Source organism: Lytechinus variegatus, chromosome 15 (assembly GCF_018143015.1).
Source record: "Lytechinus variegatus isolate NC3 chromosome 15, Lvar_3.0, whole genome shotgun sequence".
NCBI classification, from domain to species: Eukaryota; Metazoa; Echinodermata; class Echinoidea; order Temnopleuroida; family Toxopneustidae; genus Lytechinus; species Lytechinus variegatus.
Genome location: NC_054754.1, coordinates 3,958,862 through 3,979,655, shown reverse-complemented (window position 1 = coordinate 3,979,655; position 20,794 = coordinate 3,958,862). Strand labels below are relative to the sequence as shown.

At 37.1% G+C, this 20,794-nt stretch overlaps 1 protein-coding gene across 1 annotated transcript; it reads left to right on the top strand.

Moving 5' to 3' along the window:
• Window positions 1–4,386: 4,386 nt before the first annotated feature.
• Window positions 4,387–18,144, top strand: LOC121428883 (monocarboxylate transporter 12-like). The gene is made up of 4 exons (XM_041625758.1): window positions 4,387–5,074; window positions 11,123–11,263; window positions 15,050–15,964; window positions 17,135–18,144. Exons 1-4 carry the CDS (start codon window positions 4,867–4,869, stop codon window positions 17,278–17,280), a joined length of 1,410 nt encoding a protein of 469 aa, XP_041481692.1. The 5' UTR covers window positions 4,387–4,866; the 3' UTR covers window positions 17,281–18,144.
• Window positions 18,145–20,794: the final 2,650 nt, after the last annotated feature.

The following is a 20,794-nucleotide window of genomic DNA, read 5'->3' as shown; positions in this document are numbered from 1 at the left end:
GCTTACCTAACTTACACATTTTCCATTATTATCAATACAAAATGTGGACAATGCTTGATGGACAGCAAACATGTTGGTATACGATTTTAGAAACAAAATATACACCATCAGTCAAGTCAAGAGCGACCTAAAGGAAAGAGAAGGAAAGAGAGAAAGAAAGGAAGACTGCAAGAAAGAAAGGAAATAAAGAGAGAAAAGAGAAAGAAAGAAACAAGGAAAGAAAGAAAGGGAGAGAGAAAGGAGAAAAAAGAACGTGCACGAAAAAGAGTTTTTGTATACGTTGATAATCGTTGTTATAATTTTCCAGACCGTTATTTCACCATCATGACAAAAATTAATATAGTAATATGATAATATTACTACACGAGAAATCAAGCAGATATATAAACTATGTCAGAAAAAATACCAAGCTAGTGCAATATTAATGTTTCTCCAAATAAAAACATTCATTACGAAATTTGTCACATGTACAGGCAGGGTTTTGATTATGTATGCAATCAATCTTGCCACCATCATTATCCTCACGTTTCAGCTCCAACAAATTGTGTTTATTTTTCAGAGAAGCATAGTTAATGTTTTATTCCTTATACAAGCACACGTGTTTTCAAAAATATATTTAGGTAGGTGACTTTGATGATTATGACCAAGTTTGATTATTTTACACAAGACGGCCTGTTTCTTTTTAAATTATTTTTATTCATTCAAGAGGTGGGGGGGGGGGGAGTAACAGATGTAAAGGTGGTAGAAGTGCAGTGTACAGGGGCGAATCGAGGATTTTCCAACGGGTGGGCATTTTTGTCAGAAAAAATATGAGAAGCCACCCCCCTCCCCCAAAAGTTTTTCACTCTTGAAGGAAGACTCCGGTGATGATTTAACACCAGTCTGGAATCTATATGTCCACACCAGAGAAGTGTTAAACAACACCAGTTTGGTTTTGGTCTAACACCAGATAGGTGTTTATACAACACCAATTAGTATCAGAACAGCATCGGTTTGATTCCAAACTGGTGTTGTTTCAATAGATCTGGCGTGGACATACTGTATATAGATTCCGGTCTAGTGTTAAAATCAACACCGGAGTTTCTGCAGTGTAACTGATGTCGCGAAAATGTTACAAGTACAAAAATGGTTTTTGCTTGCGTATACCAGACACAATTATTCCAATACGAACATTTTATGACTGTTAACGGAGGAGAGCAGCCACTTTGCTTTGTGCAATAAATTCATCTCTATACAAGATTATCAAGGTTTAAAATAATTGTAATGCAATTCAGTATATAAAATAAACTCATAATCGCCATTGGTCATTCTGTCTTATTATGTTTTTTCTTAATTTTCATCTTTACTTTTTCGTCTTGTTTCCTCCTCCTAAGATAATCAATTTTACTCACGGAGAAAATGGTTAAATTTTTGGAGAAAGAAAGTGTCACAGTTAACCAGATTTTGAAGGGATATAAAATCATCCACGAGAGGGCGACGATAAATCTTTCTCATTTGCCAGACTTGCAGACTGACTGAGTATACTCTTAAACAAAATAATTGAAAGATTGCCTGGTATATTAAAGGAGATCGGTACACTCTAAAAAATATTGGATAAAAGTGCTCCATGAGCAGTGCTGTAACTACGGGGGAGGGGCATGGGGGGGGCACGTACCCCCCCCCCCCCCAATCAGCTGGCCAAAAAAGAAGAAAAAAAAACGGGGAAAGGAAGAAAAAGAGGGAGAAAGGGAGAGAAACGTAGTGGGGAAAGAAGAAATTATTGTTAATTATCATGTAATATAATGTTATAACGTTGTGGCCCAGTGGATTAGTCTTCGGACTTTGAAACAGAGGGTCGTGGGTTCGAATCCCAGCCATGGCGTAATTTCCTTCAGCAAGAAATTTATCCACATTGTGCTGCACTCGACCCAGGTGAGGTAAATGGGTACCGGCAGGAAGTAATTCCTCAAAAAGCTGTGTGCACCGAGAAGGTAGCCTAGCTTAGCCGGGTAATAATAGCAGGGCCCGCTGGAGAACAGTTTTCGGAACTGAAGTGGCTACCCTGGGTAAATATACCTTTATTATTATTATTATTATTGTTACAATTATGTTATGTTATATTACAATAAGAAAATTATAACTTTATGAAACATATTTTGCGCAGGGTCTATGTCTTCACTGTTCCTGGATAAGATATATATATAATCCTAAAACCTCCCGTTTTCAAGTCAATATACACCAAATATATTTCCTGCTTCTATTTCATGACTACTTAAAGTGATTGCCCGATTTTAAGGTCTTGATATAAACCATTTCATGTCCGTGCTTACGTTCGCATTCGTGAATTGGTGAGATATGTCTGTTCTTCATGAATTCCTTAAAATGTCCCTTTTTCTAATCTGAATATAAAAAATTTCTAGCTTGCGCTCGCATCATTTGATTAGTGAGATGCGTATGATAATCATGATTACAATGACTACAAAAAGTGCTTATGTGTTTAGATGTATATTATTCTAACAAAATCAGCAAGCAATTGGCACTCGCATTGGACGACTATGGTGAGATATACTCTTATAATGGATTCCTAAATTATAGTCCTTAAAGTGCCCCTGTTTGGGGTCAATATATACAAAAATTTCAGCTCGCGCTTCGCGCTCGCATTGTTTGTTTAGCGAGACAGGTATGTATTATGATTTGAAAAATTAGCTTTTTATGTCCTTTTTAGGTCTGAATTTCAAAAATTTTCAGCTCGCGCTTCGCGCTCGCATTAAGTGATCAGTGAGATACATATCCGTTTAATGGCGCTGTCGTAAAAATGTCTCTATATGTCGGTATACCTGGCAACTGAGCGCGCTTCGCGCGCTCTTTAATTGACTGAAAATTTTTTGCTGGTGCCCCCCCCCAATGCCGTGACCCACGGTACGCCACTGTCCATGAGGGTAATTATGTGTCCAACCAACATTGGGCATTTCCTTTGGGCATTTTTTTTTCATCCAGTGTGATGAAAAATTTGCCCATTCTAAAGTAATTGCTGCTTATTTTTTAACCTTACTGGACAAAATGCTTCCCGCATTGGGTGAAATACTGCCCAAAATTGGGCTGGATACATTATTATCCCCGTGGTGGTAAAATTTTTACCCAATATTTTTTATAGTGTATAGGCCTATCTAATCTGCGACAATGCATATAATATACCAAGGAGATCACCCCTTGCGTATACCATGTTTCATGACGTAGGAAAATAGAAGAAAGCAGTTTAACATTATAAAAAGAGCGCCTATTTTGCAACAGAGAATGTTAAAGGGATGGTCCAGGCTGAAAATTTTTATATCTTAATACATAGAGAAGAATTCACTGAGCACAATGCCAAAAAAATTCATCAAAATCGGGCAACGAATAATAAAGTTATTGAAGTTTAAAGTTTAGCAATATTTTGTGAAAACAGTCGTCATGAATATTCATTAGGTGGGCTGATGATGTCACATACCCACTTTCTGTTTTCTTATGTTATTACATAAACTCATATTTTTTCATTATTTCATACTTGTGTGAATAATATGTCTCCCTGATAATGAAATAAGTTGCAGCAATAAACATCTAATGCACTAAATCAGTTGTCAATCCAATTTTTCTAGTTTTGAATAAATCTAATTTCATATAATAAATACAAAAGAACAAGTGGGGATGTGACATCATCAGCCCACCTAATATTGCTAAATTTTAAAATTCAATAACTTTGTTATTTGTTATCCGATTTTCATGAAATTTTCAGCATTTTGCTCAGTGAATTCTACTCTATTTATCAAGCTATAAATACTTTCAGCCCGGACCATCCCTTTAATAGACAGTTCCCACTGTCACGATATACGCTACGATCCAAAAACGGCGTACTTGATCGTGGAGTTGGCCCTATCGTAGTGATCTTATCTGATCATTTTAGATCAGTCGTGGCAATCGTTGTGATGGTAGAAAAAAATGCTAAATGATTAAAAAAAAATCGCGATCAGTACGGAAGGCGAATCGTGGCTTCCGTATAGGGGTAAATCTGTAAAGCGCTTAGACACGTCGTTCCGAAAGCGGATTAGGATCGCAAGACAGTGGGAACGGCCGAACGTATGGTGCATGAGCGATCAGTAGATCAAGAGGTCAGTTTTGTAGCTGTACTGCGTATACAAGACATTGGGAACGGCCGAATGTATGGTGCATGAGCGATCGGCAGAGCAGACCAAGAGGTCAGTTTTGTAGCTGTACTACAAGACAGTGGGAACGGCCGAACGAATGCATGAGCGATCAAGTAGATCAAGAGGTCAGTTTTGTAGCTGTACTGCGTATACAAGACAGTGGGAACGGCCGAACGTATGGTGCATGAGCGATCAGCAGACCAAGAGGTCAGTTTTGTAGCCGTACTACAAGACAGTGGGAACGGCCGAACGTACGCATGAGCGATCAAGTAGATCAAGAGGTCAGTTTTGTAGCTGTACTGCGTATACAAGACAGTGGGAACGGCCGAACGTATGGTGCATCAGTCAATTGTAATCAGACATTCGCTTTTAATGAGAGCTATATAGTAAGCCTATTCATTTCATATTTGCAGTAATGCGAATGTGTGAATAGTACGGCAATAGAACGGCACTGGAAGAATCATCAGCTAGCCGGCATCTTTGTTGCCTTCAGATGAATCATCTATGCTATGACACAGTGCAAGTAAATTGAAGTATTTATTTGGTATATGAATTATCATACGTATAGGTATCACCAATCATCGAACAAATCGTGGGGTCCGATACTATACCCTTTGGTTTTTAAGAGGCTATCTGGGTCGCCCTATTGATGAAGTCTAGAGAACTAGCCCTGTTCGCTATTAACTGGAACACCTACGTTTCATGAATGCATATGGCTCAATTAGATCTTGAAGATTCCGCCGACCCTTGGAAATACGTCATTCTCTTTAGCAAGTTCCTTCTTCTGTTTGTAGATGGCGGGATCACCAAGTCTTTTGGGGTCCTCATTCCCAACATGGTGACGACGTATCAAAGCGACTACAAAACCATTGGACTTGTGTGTAGTCTTCCCACAACATTAATGTACTTCACGGGTAAGTTACCAGACATGTAGCTTTTAAAATTTGGAACTTATCAACATCGGATAATTAAAGTTAATTTTTCAATGCTTCATTAATTTTAGTAATGACATGTTTTGCACGTGACATACATGTTCTTATTCTTCCACATGATACGGATAAAAGGCCCAGGTCCATAGGAGGTCATTTCGAGAAAATCGAAAGAAAAAAACCCACTGGATATTTTTTTTTTAATTTGAGCAATTGAAGTATATTTGGCCAAAAGACATGAGAGAACATCAACAAAATATTTTTGAGGAATTTGTTTTATGAACATTATTCACGTGGGCGGGACGTATTGACTGATCGATGGACTTCATTGGGTCGTAATTTAGAATCATGTGGACTTTGGTCATTTTTACATTCATACATGGTAGGGGTAGACTTCTGTACTACTGAATGTATAAAAATGATACACAAGAGATTTGTTTTATATATCAAACAAACAGTGCCACTTACTTTGTTGTATTCTAGGTTTTTTCATAGCTGATGTGTAAATTTTGGGATGAGCGAGCGGATGTGGGTTTCTGTTTCTGTTGTTTCTGTTGTGGTAACTCCCGTAGGAACTCGGCAGGACAGCATTTTCTGCTGGTAAACGCCAAGCTGGTATATAACCAATTACCGTGGAAACATTTTACGTCTAGGTTAATCAGCCATAGTGGCTGACATAATAGACGACAGATATCACTCTTGGGCCTTTTTATCAAAGTGGAGACAATGGCAGAGTTGGGATTCGAACTCACAACCTTGCGATTATGAGTCCAATGCTCAAACCACTGGACCACACGACCCGTGTGGGTAGGTGTTAAATGTGAGGACACATTGGCGGCGGAAGCCCCCAAAATTAGAGGGGGTCTGAAATTTTGTGATGGACACATGTCAAAAAAATTCATAAGCAAAAAAAAAAGGTCATCAACCTAAATATTGGGGGGGGGGGGACAAGAGACATTTTAAGGGGGGTCCACCAGAATTTAGGGGGGACGCAGGAAACAAAATTGACAAGGCAAATAAAAAAGGTTATCAACTAAAAATTTAGGGGGGATCGTCCCCCCATATCATTTTTTTTTTTGGGGGGGGGGGTCCTGTACCCCCTTCCGCCGCTTATGTGAGGACATGTGTATGTGTTGCAAATACTAAGTTCACTCGTCCTCCATCCATGACACCGAGAAATATTAAGCACACAAACAAGTTTTATCATTTATACACAAAATGAGTCATCGTATAACGAACAATTTTCCATATCTAACACAATTTCACCAAAAATCGGACTTGGGCCGTTTTTATATTCAGATATTCATAATTATGTTAAGTGCAATATCCAAAGTTAACAGAAACAGGTATGCAATGATTTATACTAAACTCTTTGCCGTTTTTTTCGACGAGAGAACCAGACTACCAACTTCGACTCAAGTCACATTTTCATTAGCTACACACACGTACACAGAGTTGTGTATACACGCGATTAATAATACATATAGCATTTCCATTTATTGAAAGCAGGATAAAAGAGCATCGCAGATTAAATGCATTGCTCACGGGCATAGCTGCTGCGGCCGGGAATTGAACCCTGGACTTTGTTCATGTATAGCCAGGCGCCTTAGACCACTCGGCCATGGCACCTCCATAGTTTTTTTTTGTTTTGTAATAATATTTATTAATCATTCAGTTCAAAATCAAAGTGATGGTACGGTTCATTATAAAATATCACAATTTAATATTAACAAAACACTGTTCACAAAAGACAAATAATTATTTATAATACAAATAATCGTACAAAATGTCATGGTATTAGCATATTCATATACAGTGGATAAATTCAGTAACAAAAATTAACCACTTATAACCAATATAAATTCACAAAATCATACAATAGCTATGTAGAAAATTGATCGCTAAACATTGATTAAACTGAATGAAATTTTAAAAAAATGGAAAAGGGTTCCAGTGCTCACTCCCCACACAGACACACACACACACAGACAAGACATAAAACAATTAGACAGTACAAAAAAAGAAACAATACAAAAAATATATAAGAAAAGCAGAAGGAAGGAAAGAAAGAAAGAGAGAGAGAAAAAAAGAGAAAGAAAGAAAGGAAAGAAGTGACAAGCAAAGTAAAGAAGAGGACAGTTTATATAGTGACAGACCAGCCAACCCCGCACGTGTGCAAACCGGGCAAAGCCATCCCTTTCTCATCCTTCTTAAAGGTCAAGTCCACCTCAGAAAAATGTTGATTTGAATCAATATTGAAAAATCAGAAAAGCACAATGCTGAAAATTTAATCAAAATTAGATGTAAAATAAGAAAGTTATGACATTTCAAAGTTTCGCTTATTTTTAACAAAATAGTCATATGAACGAGCCAGTTGCATCCAAATGAGAGAGTCACTGATGCCACTCATAATTTCTTTTTGTTTTTTTTTATTGTTTGAATTATACAATATTTAAATTTTTACAAATTTGATGATTAGGACCTCCTTGCCTGAAGCACAAAATGTTAAAATAATGGAATTCAATGTGTTCAGGGAGGAATGAAACTTTCACATGACAATGACGAGAAAATCTAAATGTTTCCTATTTCATCTAACAAAATACAAAAGAAATAGTGAGTTATTGATGTCATCATTTCCCTCATTTGCATACCGACCGAAATGTGCATATAACTGTTTTGTGAAATGAAGCGAAACTTTAACCATTTCACATTCATAAAAATATGTGTATAAGTTTCTTCATCTTTACCGCAAAAAGAACATTCATTACTCGATGCAAATCGAAACCTATATAAATGGTGGTTAACAAAGATAATATTGTATAATAATTTATATTGAAACTCTCTTAGCTTATTATCTAATGTGCAAAATCTTGGACGATAAAATATTTTCTCGATTTCTTTCAGACATGTTATATGATGATTCGAGATTTTAAAAACTGACAGGAGTGTCGGCAATCTTGCTTATACATAATCTATACAGCTGTTTTGAACAAACTTACTCAAACTGGAAAACATTTTTAAGAAAATAAATTCAATCTTCAAACCATCAACTAAGGTATTATTTTTTTATTCGTCTTTCCATTCCACAGGAACATGTGCAAATATTTCATTAATTGTTACTATTTCGTCGTCATTTAAACTCATAGATCTTAAGTAAGTATTTGATTTAAGTTCACCATGTTCATTTGAGGCCGTCGTCAACTTCAAGCAGGTCGCTCATGACGACGGTCTCATGCGTTCTGAAATTCAGTTAAATAATATTTTTCATATACTTTTTTATATTCAAAAAGAGATTGTAAATGATACGTGTGTCTAAAATGTATATATATGTAAAATCTATGTAATAATTGATTATGTTGTATTATGTTGAACATGGTGAACGCAGAAATAAATTTCAAGCAAACAAAACCAAAAAAGAAAAAAATATGGTGCAATTTGTATGTGTTTTTAAGAAAATATTTCCATGAAAATACGCTTTTCCTGCATTTTTAATATACCCGTTATTGAAAAAATAATTTCTTTTATTACTTATGTCCTTTTTGATGAACACAGTTATATCAAACCAAATACTTAACAGTTCCTGGTAGTACTTTGGAATTTTTATATTGATCATATTATGTGTAAAATTACAGCAAATAAATTAAATTACCACTTTATGGTCTTAGCAGAAATTTGAAATATTTTTCCATTTCACTTTCTGATCACAGTTAACCAGTCTTTTGACCCACATCACTCTCTGTACCATTACAAAGAGTTTAAAATTGAGCATTTTTTATTCGCCCTTGTTTATATCCCAAATACAATGTGTTTCTTTTAATTTCATCTTTTCCTCGCCATAAAAAGTCGATGTGTTTATCGATCGCAGTGTGGAATGGACACACAATAGGCCGGATGCCGGGAGAGTTTATTCAGCTGATCGGGTTCATAAGTTTTGATTGTCCCATTATCATGATCATGTTTATTATCATGATTATGTTGGCACATAGGCAGCGGAAGCAAGGGGGGGTACGGTCCCCCTCTAAATTTGTTAGCTGATTTCCTTTTTTTTATGCTTGTCAATTTTTTTCTCCCTGTGTCCATCACAAAATTTCAGGTGGACCCCCCTAACTTTTTTGTCTTCTGCCGCCAATGTGTTGGCATGATATCATTGGTCAAGAAAATGTGTTGCTGCCAGGTCATATCTCCTTTACGGAAGGCCGAGAGGACCCCATTTTCGTCGGCCATCTTGGATTGTTCATGAAAATCAATTATTTTCATATTTTTGCACAGACAATGGGATATTACGCATTTCACAATGATTTAGATAGTAGAAACGATTGCAATCGTTTCTTGACAGTCCGGTTAATACCTTAGGAAAAATCGGGGGGGGGGGGCACACTTACATTGACGAGTGGATACCATGCGCGACCCCAAAACACGTAAAAAGGATGTCCTTTTTCAGAATAGGGCACGTTACGTACGTAACGTCAAAAGGGTGTCAAAAACACAAAAATAATGAAAAAGGGTATCTATTTCGCTAGGAAAGCTACGTGTTTAGGGTCAAATTTGCGGGGATGATAAAACAAAATTAAAATGTTTTATAAAGGATGTCCTTTTTGCCCCAAACGTTACGTGTTTAGAGTCCGATTTGCGCGAGGTGTGGGGCCGTACCAAAAACCAAACCAAACTCGCCAATGGAAGTGCCCCCTCCCCCGGGGGGGGGGATATGAGAGTGTATGCCAACATTTCCATGTTTTTGGTCAAAAATATGCATGTTCATTAAATATCTTTCTGCTTTATCATTAATATCATCAAATTATGCAATATATCAGCATTCAACACGAAAGAAGATGACGAGAACATTGATATGCTTCATGAGTGTATTTTTGCTTAGATGAAGGTAGAATACTCCAGATTTATTCCCCGATATTGCGATAAAATGACACCAAAAAGCAACTCGTAACTAGTCACACTAAATGCGCTCGCTGACATGTCTTTCAAAATAGTACAATAAATAGACTCTATCGGTCTTGCCTCGCCTTTTTTATGTGACTATTATAAGCACGCATGAATACCTGTAATAAGCGTATAGCGATAGAAATGTGTATTTTACATATATCATATGGGTATGAGGGCAAAAGGCGTATTGTAGTTTCTACATAAGCAGCTTTTATGTTAATGAAACCTCTTGGAAAAGTTAGAGGAAGCAATGCTCTGCATTTCGCACCCAATTACGTCCAGGTACCTTAAAGCATGATCGCACAAGAGCCTGTTGGAAGTACCCCACGTACCCTCCTCCGTAGCGTGACTATTAAAACAACTTGCATTTTGGAGCCCTCGATGTGGCAAAATGATGCTTCGGCTAGGTTAAAAAAAAATCTAATTTATTTTGTTAAAATCACTTGGAGACGAAAGATCATTAGGTTTTTCTCCATCGGCTACATCAAGAAGTGAAGGCTTAGCAAAGCCTACCCTCTCCGGGGGGCTGCCCCAATTCACCCAGCCCCCTTTTCGTATTTTGCCCATTTCTTGGAAAATTTTCCATTTTGGAGCCACATTGAGGGAAAAGTGTTTCTACTGTGTAATAAAGCCACATGTTTTAAACCACTTGGAGATGAAATAGTAGATATTGTTCTATCTGCTGCATATGAAGAATCGCTGGCATATCCGGAAGCCAACTTCATCAGTGGGTTGCCCTAGACCCCCTCCCCCTTTCCGTACTTTGAAGATTTATGGAAAAATCTGCCAATTTGGAACCCCCATTGAGGCAAAGATGTTTCTGCTATATAACAATCCGTTTTCACTGCCTTAATCCACTTGGAGTAGCATTTTCTCTATGTGCTACATATACCGAATTGTTGGCACATCGAAGCCTACCCCCTCAAGAGGCTGAAGTCAACCAGTTGAAGTTCATTATTCTTCAAGTCCTATCATTTTCGCACAATTCTTTCACAAAAATATCAATGATTTCGAAATGTGTTACTTATTTGTATTCTGATGCAAAATTGGCATTTTTTTCAATCATGAATCCTGAAATCTCTTCTTATTTTTCAGCGCCTGTGGCTGGTCTCTTGATGAGGGTAGTCAATCCGCGGGTGTTAGCGATGACTGGTGGAGTTTTGAGCGCCGTACCCATCATTTGTGCACCCCTTGCCGAGTCTGTCTACGTTCTTGGGTTTATGCTCGCTGTAACAGGTGAAAATACAGATCCCCTAGCCAGGGGCGGATCCAGCCTTCGCCAATGGGGGGGGGGCGGAATTCGTTTTTCAGCCATACATATTCCCCCATCGGCCGCTTGAAAGTGATTTTTTTTGGGGGGGTTCTTTGAAGGGGTAGTCCTATTAGTCACTTCTCAGTTTTATTATTTATCATTAGTCACTTCTTAGTTTTTTTCTTATAAATCAACGATTGATTGATTGATTGATTGATTGATTGATTGATTGATTGATTGATTTTATTCGTCAAGAATATCACAAGAGATTACAAAGAAATTGAAGAATACCTTGACAGGATAGCCCATGAAAGCCGAAAGGCTTATTTCCAATGGGGTCCTATAGTTAGTATAAAACATTAACATATTGTAACAAAACTGGAATATGTAAAAAAGATAATAAAATACATACATGTTACATCAGTCAAATAATATGAAAACATCTGAAGCAAACAACAATCCTCCTAATATGTGAAACAAGATTATATTTTAACATGCCCTAATATATACATTATCTAATAGACATTGTATCAAAGCAAAGCATAAAATACGTCTAGACTTCATATTCAAACAGGTTTGATATCTATACAAAAATTACAACATAAACATATAATATCATAATCCTTATTTGTATACATGTAATGCGAGCGCGAAGCGTGAGCAAATTTTCTTTGAAATTTTATGTATTTTTCCTAAAACATTCTAGGCAATGTTTGTTATCCTGAAAAAGATATGCACGCAATTATACTACGAATTGGAAGCGCGCGGAGAAATGGTTGATACAGGTTTTGAACTGATCGAAAATGTAGGCCTACATACTGCTTGCAGTTAGCCATACAGACGCTACATATATCAATAATCAAATAATGCGAGCGCCAGGAGCAAGCTGAACATTTTTGACACTTTTACCTAAAAAAATGTAAATTCTATGCACTTTTTGTGACTTAAACAGAATATTCGAGCGCGAAGCGCGAGCCGAAAATTTCGAGATTTAGACCTTAAAAACGAGATACTCTAAAATACTCTTTAAATAATAAAAAGGTTGAGTAATTGGGGATCTTCCTTACATTAATAATCAGGGGCGTCGATCCATTTTTCAGATTGGGGGGGCAAAATCATTAACGTTCCAAAGGCGCTGGATCGTACAAGACACCCACATATACACACGCACACACACACACACATATATATATATATATACATATATATATATATGACTCATGAGACACAGACATATATCTCACCAACAAATTAATGCGAGCGCAAAGCGCGAGCTGATTTTTTTTAAAAAGTATATTGGCAGGAAAAGCGTGCCTGTTTAGAACTGTTTGTAGTAACTCATGAGGAGGATACATATCTCACTTCACAGATAGTACGAGTGCCGAGAGTGAGCTAAAATTTCTTTATATTCTGACCTGAAAGCTTGATATTCTAAGCATTTTTGGTACCAATGATTAAGATTGGTATCTAAAAGAAGAATAGATGCGAGCGCGAAGCGCGAGCTGAAAATTTTGATTTTTCGATCTAAAAAAAATGACAGTTTAATGGACGTTTTTGATAAAGAACAAGATATATATCCAAGAAAAGATGAATGCAAATCGAAGCAGTTCTTTTGAGGCTTTAAAGTGAAAACGGGACATTTGCATTCACCTATTTAATCATGAGAAGTATGGGTTTTTGCTACAGAAATGATGCGAGCGCGAAGCGCAAAATTTTTCTATTCCAATCAGAAAAGCGGGGATTTTGAGCACGATTTTAAATAAAGAACGAGTTATGTATCTCATTCTCGCTTGCTGAACATTACAATCTTGTTTTTTTTGCCATATCCGGAATTATTGGGGGGGCAAAATGATATGTTTGCCCCCCCAATATTTTCATTGGTGGGGCGATCGCCCCCCCTGCCCCCCCAGGATCGACGCCTCTGTTAATAATGCGAGCGCGAGCAGGAAATATTTATTTACGTTTTGAATTAATCGAAAAGGTGGGCCCTACCTGTTAAGGACTGCTTGCACCTGGCCATGAAGACTTAAAATATATCAACAATAAAAAATGCGAGCGCGAAGCGCTAGATGAAATCTTTTGACATTTTTACATAAAGAATGGACAATTTTAATCAATATTTGTAATCGTAAACAGGATTGCTATATAACTTAACAATTGATGCGTGCGCCAATGGGGGGGGGGGAACCTCAACCCTTCCCCCTGGATCCACTTATCCCCTAGCTACAACAGAAGCTTTAAATTGCGATGGACCTGTAGAGATAATTTATCTCACCGACACGACGTACAAAATAGTTTTATGTTAACTTGGCTAGATACGTTATCTCGCCAAGTCGACGTATGAAACATTATAAATGTCAACTTGACGAGATACTATATATATCTCGTCAAGTCGACATTCAAAAAGGATATGTCAACTCGGCCAGATACCTTATCTCGCCAAGTTGACATATAAAACTTTATATGTCAACTTGGCGAGATAGTATATCTTGTCAAATCGCCACACGGGAAAAGAGTATGTCAACTTGGTGAGATATACTGTTTCGCCAAGACGACACGTTAACAGGTGTAGGTAAACTTTGCGAGATAACTTCGTCTTAACGTGAAAAAACGCACCGAATCATTTGAAAATGCAAGTAAAATCACAATGGAGAGCTGAGAGGCTTTTGTCGAAAGTTGGACCAGGACAGCAGATTTGGACCGGACGAACAGTATGGCAAATTATGTTATTGTCCAGAGTCACGAGACAACGCTGCTCTCCCGGTCCACCAACTTTCGACAAAAAAATTGTCATGTCTCAATTGTGATTTGACTTGCATTTTCAAACGAATTGAGTGCGGCCGCGTCGTAATTGCGAAAACCCTCTATTGTATCTCGAATAGTAGACATAATAGCATTACTATTTCGACTTGGCAACATACCTTATCTTGCCAGGTTGACAGATACTTTTTCGTTTGCCGACTTGACATAATATAGTATTTCGCCAAGTTCACATATAACTTTTCATCCATTGACTTTGCGAGACAACGTATCTGGCAAATTTACATAACCTTTTTCGTATGTCGACTTGGCGAGATAAGGTATCCGGCGAAGTTAATTGGCATGAACCCTTTTTCGATGTCGACTTGGCGAGACATAGTATCTCGTTGTGTATATTGAACAACGATGCGGATAATATGGATCAGTAGGCATCGTTAAACAATGATTCCAGTGTTTGAAGGGCAAAAGGGGACAGTGTGGATGCACTGTAATTTTATCGACTCATACGTATTTCCACGGATTCAAGAAATATATGGCGTAAGGAGCCGGTAGATTTGAGGTAGCACAACATGGCATATTTCGAGAAAGTTCTATAAAATCGCGAATATTTTTGCCTATATCATTTCTTTCTTCACGTATACGTGATAAAATCAATTCTTTCATTTTTTTCGGGGCGATTGGGTGTGGAGGCCCCTAAAGAAATAATTACAATGATTAACTGATTTGAGAAAAAGGCTCACTTTCTAAAATATTTCATGAAACGCTTCCTAAAACTTTGCACGCCATTGGCTCTATACATCACCAGCAAATATGGGTATTGCTTTTTTTTAATTAACGCACATCAGTGTCTTTATTTTGCATTTCTCTTCCATTTTATTTTGCTTCCTACCCCTCTCCTTACACACCCTCACACCCGCACGCACGCGCGCGCACACACAAACATGCATACTCATATTTACACCCGCACACATTGACTTTAATAAAGTAACCTAATATTTAATCTCTTACAGGATTCGGGATGTCTCTCACATACTTCCCCATAATGGTGTCCATCAACAACTACTTTGCGAGGTCGTTTATATTCTCGAACACTCTGACCATCTTCGGGACGACATGTGGAGCATTTCTGGTACCCGTCATCGTGGAGAGGTCCCTTGAAGCATATGGGTACAGTGGCGCCTTCCTGATACTCGGTGGAATCTCTCTTCATATTCTTGTCTGCGGGGCTATTGTTAGACCGCCCAGGGACCAAAAGACAACGACCGCTTCTCCTACCGATCGACACATTCAAATAACCTCCTCGCAGGAGACCGGGGAGTCTTGTGAAACTTCGAAATTCTTGACAGGAGCGAACGATGAAGAGGCATTGGGAAACGAGGGGCACGATTCAAACAGCCAGTTGGAAGATGCTAGTACTCCTGGCTCCTGTTCCTCGTGTGAATGGCTATCATCAAGATTGAAAACACATATCTTCCTCAAAGAACCTCTATACACCTTAGTTGTTCCCTCCATTATGTTGGAATGCTACGTGAATGCTGCTTGGATGCTGTTTCTTGTACCTCATGCCGAGGGTGCCGGAATCCCGTTGTCCAGAGCCGTGTTCATGTCTAGTATTGCAGGCATCAGCGGCATCGTCGGTCGGGTCGTCTATCTGGTTCTCCTTCATTTCAAGGTCGACAGTGTTCTCATCTTCGGTGCATGCAGTGTTGTCTGCGCTATTTCCTTCTTCATAGACTCTCTTGGTTCCACCTACATTTTTCTTGCCGTCATGTCGGCCATCCAAGGATTCACGATATTCATCTTAGACTGCCTGCCCCATGCCATGATGAAGTTGTCTGTCCGGACCGAAAAGAACCTACCAGATGCAATAGCTACGAATCCATTCCTGTTTGGTATGGGTGTCTTAGCAGGAGACTTTATTTCAGGTATACACGTATACAAATGCAAGTCAAATCACAATAGAGTGCTGGGAGAGTTTGTCGAAAGCTAACGGATCGGGAAAGCAGATCGTCCGACGATCGGGTCGTGTGGTCCAGTGGTTAGAGCATTGGACTCATAATCGCAAGGTTGTGAGTTCGAATCCCAACTCTGCCATTGTCTCCACTTTGATAAATAAGGCCCAAGAGTGATATCTGTCGTCTATTACGTCAGCCACTATGACTGATTAACCTAGACGTAAAATATTTCCAAGGTAATTGGTTACATATACCAGCTTGGCGTTTACCAGCAAAAAATGCTGTCCTGCCGAGTTCCTACGGGAGTTACCACAAACAGAAACAGATCTGGACGAGACGAACAATTGTAAATATGTTTTTGTCTAGAGTCACGGGTCGACGCTGCTGTCCCGGATCACTAACTTTCGACAAAAGGCTCTCAGCTCTCTCCACTGTGACCGCTTTTTTTAAAGGAATTGATGCGTTGTAGTGAGCAGCCGCGTATAGACCAGTTCGTAGTTACTTCATGGGCAATTTTGGTCAAATGACCTTTCATTTCTTTCATCATGATAGGCAGATTTCAAAGCAAGATATTACGTAAGCTTGCCTTACATAGCAGGATGAAGAAATTGAATAGACCAGGTGACTAGAATAGCACACCAATGAACACTTAATGAAGGTATTTGTTGCATTCCTACTTTGAATGCATATCTTAGCATGTTGCACAATGTACTTGACAAACTGTGAAAGACCAGTCGTTCGTGGAAGCATTGTTGTTTTTTGTGGATGTAAATGAAAACGACAATTCAAAAGAATATATGAATAATCAAGACATCAAAGTTGGTGCTGATCTCATTAGATTTTAAAGCACCATGTCACTTTAGTACAAATGACCTTCTTCTGATCATGCGCAGAAAGGAACTACGAACTGGCTTATTGGCTTCGAAAACTCTCTATTGATATTCAATTTACTACGCATCTCAATATGACGACATGACTTTTTCTTCTAAAAAGTCGACTTAAAGAGATATTTCCATTTCAACACAAAAAGCCTATTATAACCAACTTATCAAGATAACGCGTATGAGAAAATCAAACCTTGATTAGCGGGAATTTTTTAACCAAGTTTGTCTATGTATTTTTCACTTTATCTTTTTTCAGGTCACCTGTATGACGTCACAATGTCTTTTACAGTGCTATATACGACGTATGGTGTACTTCTTGCCATCATTACGGTCAACCTTCTAATCTTTAGAATAGTAGTTCAACGCTCTCCTCGAGGAGCAATGAGGAACGCCAGCGAATAGCCCCCGAAAGTTTTTGTTAATAATTTTGTTAATCGTTTGTTCTGTTATTTTTTCCTCTCTTAAATTCATAGACCTACTAGAATTATGTCATCGAGTGCCACGCTTATAGATAACATTTGCTCCAAGAAGAGTATGCAATAATTTCCACATATTAGTCATATCATATTTTACATCATTAATTTCTTTTAGATAATATTCAGATTTAGCATTTTTTAAAGTTAGAGTTCAACGAGTTTCGAAACTGTGTATTTTAGTTTATTGTGTGCGGTTGGATTTAAAATGTACTGTTTTGTACAAAGATTTTTTACATTGTTATTTGAACGAGACTTGTTTTTAGTATTCTTAACATGTTTACTGTTTAGCAGTAGACAATGTTTGTCACTTTGTCATATAGAGATTGAAATTTGGTTAAAAATGAATTATATGAGTCTTCGACGTTATTTATCGCAATATTCCAGTCAGTATCCTGAAATAAAAAAATTCAGCTTTGTCTCGCAAATTATTATTTTATGAATACATATAATATCTTCAGAATGATTTTCATAAGAGAAAATGAATCAGTCAGCATTAAAGATAATGCCAGAATGATCACTTATGTCAGCAGATTGGCAGTACATGTCTTTATTAATAAATATGTTATCTATTAATGATGCCGTGGTTGGTGTTATTCTTGTTGGTTTTGTTTTTATGGTGTAGAAAGAGTTGTTAAACATAGTATTCAGAAATAAATTAACATTTTTTACGTAACCATGTTTGAACAAATCTAAATCATGATCACCAAGAGTAAAACATGCATGTTGACGGGTGTTTACTTTATTAAAGGTCAAGTCCACCTCAGAAAAATGTTGATTTGAATCAATAGAGAAAAATCAGACAAGCACAATGCTGAAAATTTCATCAAAATCGGATGTAAAATAAGAAAGTTATGACATTTCAAAGTTTCGCGTATTTTTAACAAAATAGTTATATGAACGAGCCAGTTACATCCAAATGAGAGAGCCGATGATGTCACTCACTTTTTCTTTTGTTTTTATTGTTTGAATTGTACAATATTTCAATTTTTACGAATATGACGATTAGGACCTCCTTGCCTGAAACACAAAATGTTAAAATAATAGAATAAATTCCACGTGTTCAGGGAGGAACGAAACTTCATTTCACATGACAATGACGAGAAAATAAAAATATTTCATATTTCATATAATAAAATACAAAAGAAATAGTGAGTGAGTGATGTCATCAGTTCCTCATTTGCATACTGACCGAGATGTGCATATAACAGTTTTGTGAAATGAAGCGAAACTTTAAAATGCCATCATAACTTTCTTATTTTTCATCCGATTTTGATGAAATTTACAGTGTAATGCTTGTTGAATTTTTCTCTTTTTATTCAAATCAAGTTTTTGTTGGGGTGGACTTGTCCTTCAAATACTTCACAAAGTTCATGTTCAAAGTTAGCGAAAGATTAGTCCGAAGGACGATAATGAGTTTTTTTGTTCCCTTCCCTTGGATTCCAATATAAAAATATTCAAGAGAACTTGCCTGACCTAAATCTTGTCTGACTTTATAATTCACAGATTTATGTCTGTAAAAGCCAGTGCCACCACCTCTCTTAGAAGTTCTATTATTAACTACAAGATCACAGTATGTTAATTGGTAAATGTTTAAGCAAGACGAACTGTTAGGCTAGGGGTCTGTAATGGCTATTACTGTAAACATATGATTCACATTACCTAGGAAAGATTCAAGAGATTAAAAGTTTTTGAAGAGACTTCTACAATTAATTTGTAACAAAGAAAAACAATATCATTACAAGCTAGGTTAAACTCATCAACATAAAAATAATTGCATTGAGCATTAGGTCACGTCAGTATGTTCAGAAAAGAATGCATTCTGTATTTCAAAAGCTGTATCTACTACTTGAGTATAGGGTTGAATGTTAATAGAAATTAAGACATTGCTTCCCTGTAATCATCTGGATTGTTGTATTGATTAAAGGACAAGAGTTCACCAATAGAGTGTTGGCACAATACTTCCATATTATTACACTGCAAAAACTCTGGTGTTGATTTAACACCAGCCCGGAATCTATGTATGTCCACACCAGAGAAGTGTTGGTTTTGGTCTAACACCAGATAGGTTTTTATACAACACCAATTAGTATTAAATTAGTATCAAAACAGCATCGGTTTGATTCCAAACTGATGCCGTTTCAATAGATTCCGGGCTGGTGTTAAATCAACAGAGTTTTTGCAGTGTACTGGCGACCTGAAGATTTTTTTAATTCTTCCAAAATGTTTTTACACAAGTAAACGTTACTATTTTTCAATCAGCATGGAAATAAAAGAGAATAGAAAACGCATTCCTGATGATAATTAATCACCGCAAACATTCGTAATTCCGAAGCTTCGTTATTCCGAGGGTTCGGATATTCCGAAGGTTCGTTAGTCCGAAAACGAATTGAGGTTCGCAATTCCGAAGGTTCGTTAGTTCGACAACAAAGTGAGATTCGTAATTCCGAAGGTTCGTAAATCCGAAAAGGAAATGAGGTTCTTAATTCCGAAGGTTCGTAAGCCCGAAAACGAAATGATTAACGAACCGTATTTCGTTTTCGGACTAACGAACCTTCGGAACGACGAACCTTATTTCGTTTTTCGATTAACGAACCTTCGGAACATCGAACCTTATTTCGTTTTCGGATTATCGAACCTTCGGAATAACGCCACAAATGTTCGGATTAACGAACCCTTTTACGTTTTCGGATCAACGAACATAGAGGTATAGGTAATTTACGTGTTTCAGAATTACGAAGTGTAACCATCAATCACAGGGACATAAACAAGGTAATCTGAGCAGATTTCTTTTCTTTAAAAAACACGAAAATAAATATGAATCATGCGCAATCACGTCAGTGCGCAGAAAGCGGCATGGAACCGTTTAAAAGATTGATATTCTTCTTTGTAGAAGCAAAACAAAATCCAATAAAACAACATAAATGTTATTATTGTGTTGTTTCTTGTCATTAAGATGTGCAAATGGATATTGAAATGAATCACGCTCAATTTTTAATCTTAGATGTTTTTGTACAATATCATTCATAACATAAAAAAAAACATTGAAATGTTTTATACACCTGCATCCTGCAAGGGGGTATTTGGCTCCCGTCTTGTTCATTTTATATACAAATGATTTTTGCAGCGTATCTAACATTTTATCTTTCATTATTTTTGCTGATGACACAAATCAATTCTTCTCTCACTATGATCTGCTTACACTTGTTAACATAATAAACTCTGAATTGAATAATATTTTGAATTGGATCATAGCTAACAAATTATCCATTAACCTTCAAAAAAATAAATGCATTTTATTCAGTAATACTATAGATTATATACCTTTAGACATTTCTATTGAAGATTTTCAATTGGAAAGTGTCTCCTCAATTATTTTTTTTTTTGGAGTTCATGTAGATAAAAAACTTTCCTCGAAATGCCACATTGATAATATTTGTAAA